The sequence below is a fragment of the Arachis ipaensis genome, chromosome B04 (genome assembly GCF_000816755.2).
Source record: "Arachis ipaensis cultivar K30076 chromosome B04, Araip1.1, whole genome shotgun sequence".
In the NCBI taxonomy this organism is placed as follows: Eukaryota; Viridiplantae; Streptophyta; class Magnoliopsida; order Fabales; family Fabaceae; genus Arachis; species Arachis ipaensis.
In genome coordinates this window covers 15,227,500-15,229,675 of record NC_029788.2, presented here as the reverse complement: position 1 = coordinate 15,229,675, position 2,176 = coordinate 15,227,500, and the positions used below count along the sequence as shown (strand labels likewise).

The 2,176-nt window shown below is 24.5% G+C and overlaps 1 protein-coding gene across 3 annotated transcripts in view; it reads right to left on the bottom strand.

The window, feature by feature from the left end:
* The window catches only part of LOC107637619, a 3,965-nt gene extending 3,089 nt beyond the window's left edge, over nucleotides 1-876 (bottom strand). For all 3 annotated transcript variants that reach the window (XM_021120148.1, XM_016341015.2, XM_016341016.2), the window contains exons 1-2: nucleotides 760-876; nucleotides 484-662 (exon numbers count right to left, since the gene is read on the bottom strand). In XM_021120148.1, the coding sequence (XP_020975807.1) occupies nucleotides 484-662; nucleotides 760-835 (255 nt within the window). In that variant the 5' untranslated portion in view covers nucleotides 836-876. The remainder of the gene's footprint in view (nucleotides 1-483; nucleotides 663-759) is intronic.

Genomic DNA, 2,176 nt, shown 5'->3' with positions numbered 1-2,176 from the left:
GATATTAAAAAATAAAATAGACAATAAAAATAACTAAAAAACATATATATTTATACATAAATATGCTAAAATATACTATAACTAATTTTTGGTGTGTACATATAATATTTTTAAACTACAAATAAGTAAGAATAAATCAAAATACTAAGGAGTATTTATAATTCAAATAGAGAATCCAATTTAATTAAAAGCAGTTATAGAAGAAGAAATATAGAGAGTCAATGGAGTATATGTACAATGTGTACAATCGGGTTTAGAAATGTTCCATTTAGTAGGATATATGTTTATTATCCCTAATACCCGGATGGTTATTCTGAATAATATGGGTGTATTATATTTAAGAAATTAGTTCATTTTTTAACTCATATTGGACCAAATAAACAGTTCATTATACACATTATACAGATATTTCATTAGCTCCTTAACAGAATTCATTTAGGAAAGATAACAAAAAATAATGTGGGTAATATAGATGGTACTCACATCACTGAAACAAAGCAAGGATTTGGAGACAATTTGAGAAGGGTCACCAAGTATAACAAACCCAGCTCCTACTGTACCACCACCAACCCCTGTATTGCTACCGTTTCCAACTCCAGCACCACCAATTCCAGAACCTATCTGATTCTCGGGATAATCATCATCACCATCATCAGCATTTCCTATCAAATTAAGACTCTAACATGTGATCAAATTCAAATCCATTAATTTTGTTCACAAAATAATTAATTAAATTGAAAAATATAATCCTAATCATACCTAATTTCCAAAATAGACAAACATAAAGCAAAGCAAAAGCTAAAACACGGCGTCTAAAACTAAGTTTAAATGCCATAATTACCGAACCTTGAGAATATGGTTTGAATTAATTGGAGCACATTATATAGCGAATGCAGTGTGTAGAGAGCATGGTTATGAGAATCGGAACGAATCGATTGATTTAATTGGATTAACTAAGAATCGATTAATAAATTTAATTCAGACAAAAAAATAAAAAATTAATTAACCGATCGAACTAGTATAATTTTTTAGTAATTAGTCGGTTTAAAATAATAAAATATAAAAAATTATTTTTTAAAAAAGTATCTATTTTATAAATGCTATTTATACATTAAAATTAGTCATTAAAATCAGCCACCAATATATTCATATATAAATATATGTGTGGTATATTTGTATTTTAACATGTATTTTATATTAGTGGCTAATTTAGTAGTTTATTTAAATATACACGTAACATAACCCTTATATATAAATATATTATTTTATTATAACCGATTCAACTTCAGTTAAATTTTGGTTGAATATTTAAATTTTTTAATTTTTAATTCTATCAATTTAATAATTGGTTCAATTTTTTAGAATTTTAATAAAAAATGACTAAAATATTATTGGACCAAAAAAGATGGGAGAAATTTTATTTTTAAATTAATTAAAAGCCAAAACAGGAAAAAAGAATACAAACTTAAAAGTAATTGGAAGGAATTTTGTGAAGCATCTAGCTTGAAAGAGGGAGACTTGTGTGGATTCAGCATCAAATCAGTTGAGGAAAAAACAATAAATAAAAGTGACTCTTTAGAACTAAATGTATTGGATGCTGTGTTAGCTGAATAATTTTGTGTTGAACAATATGACTTTAGGTTATGTATATGAGTTGTTAAACAACCATTTCAAATTGTCTAATTATATTTCTGTTATTGTATAATGTCTTAAAATTGTTATACTATCTTATTGTGATACCAATAACCAATTAACCATATCATTATTACTGTGTTTTTGGTCATGTCGGCAAATTTGGGTCTTGACGATAATGTGGCCCATAATCCGTCAACAAATTTCTTGGGCATTCTTTAGGCTGTGTCACGGCTTACACGGTATACTTAGAGTCTAAGACATAAAATTATATTTGATAAATGTGACATCTGTCGATATAAATAGAGATATTATATTTATTGATATTGAATTAATATATTTTGTGTTCATTCTGATAAAAAAAACATAAAAATACTAACACAATAGATAATTTATTTTTTTATTATTTTTATTAATTTTTTATAATTATAGTTTTATTATTATATTTTTTCTAAATTTTTTAATAAAAAAATGAAAATAAATTAAATTTTTATAATTTATTCTAATTTATTATCGAATAAAATATATAAAAATATTAATTTTT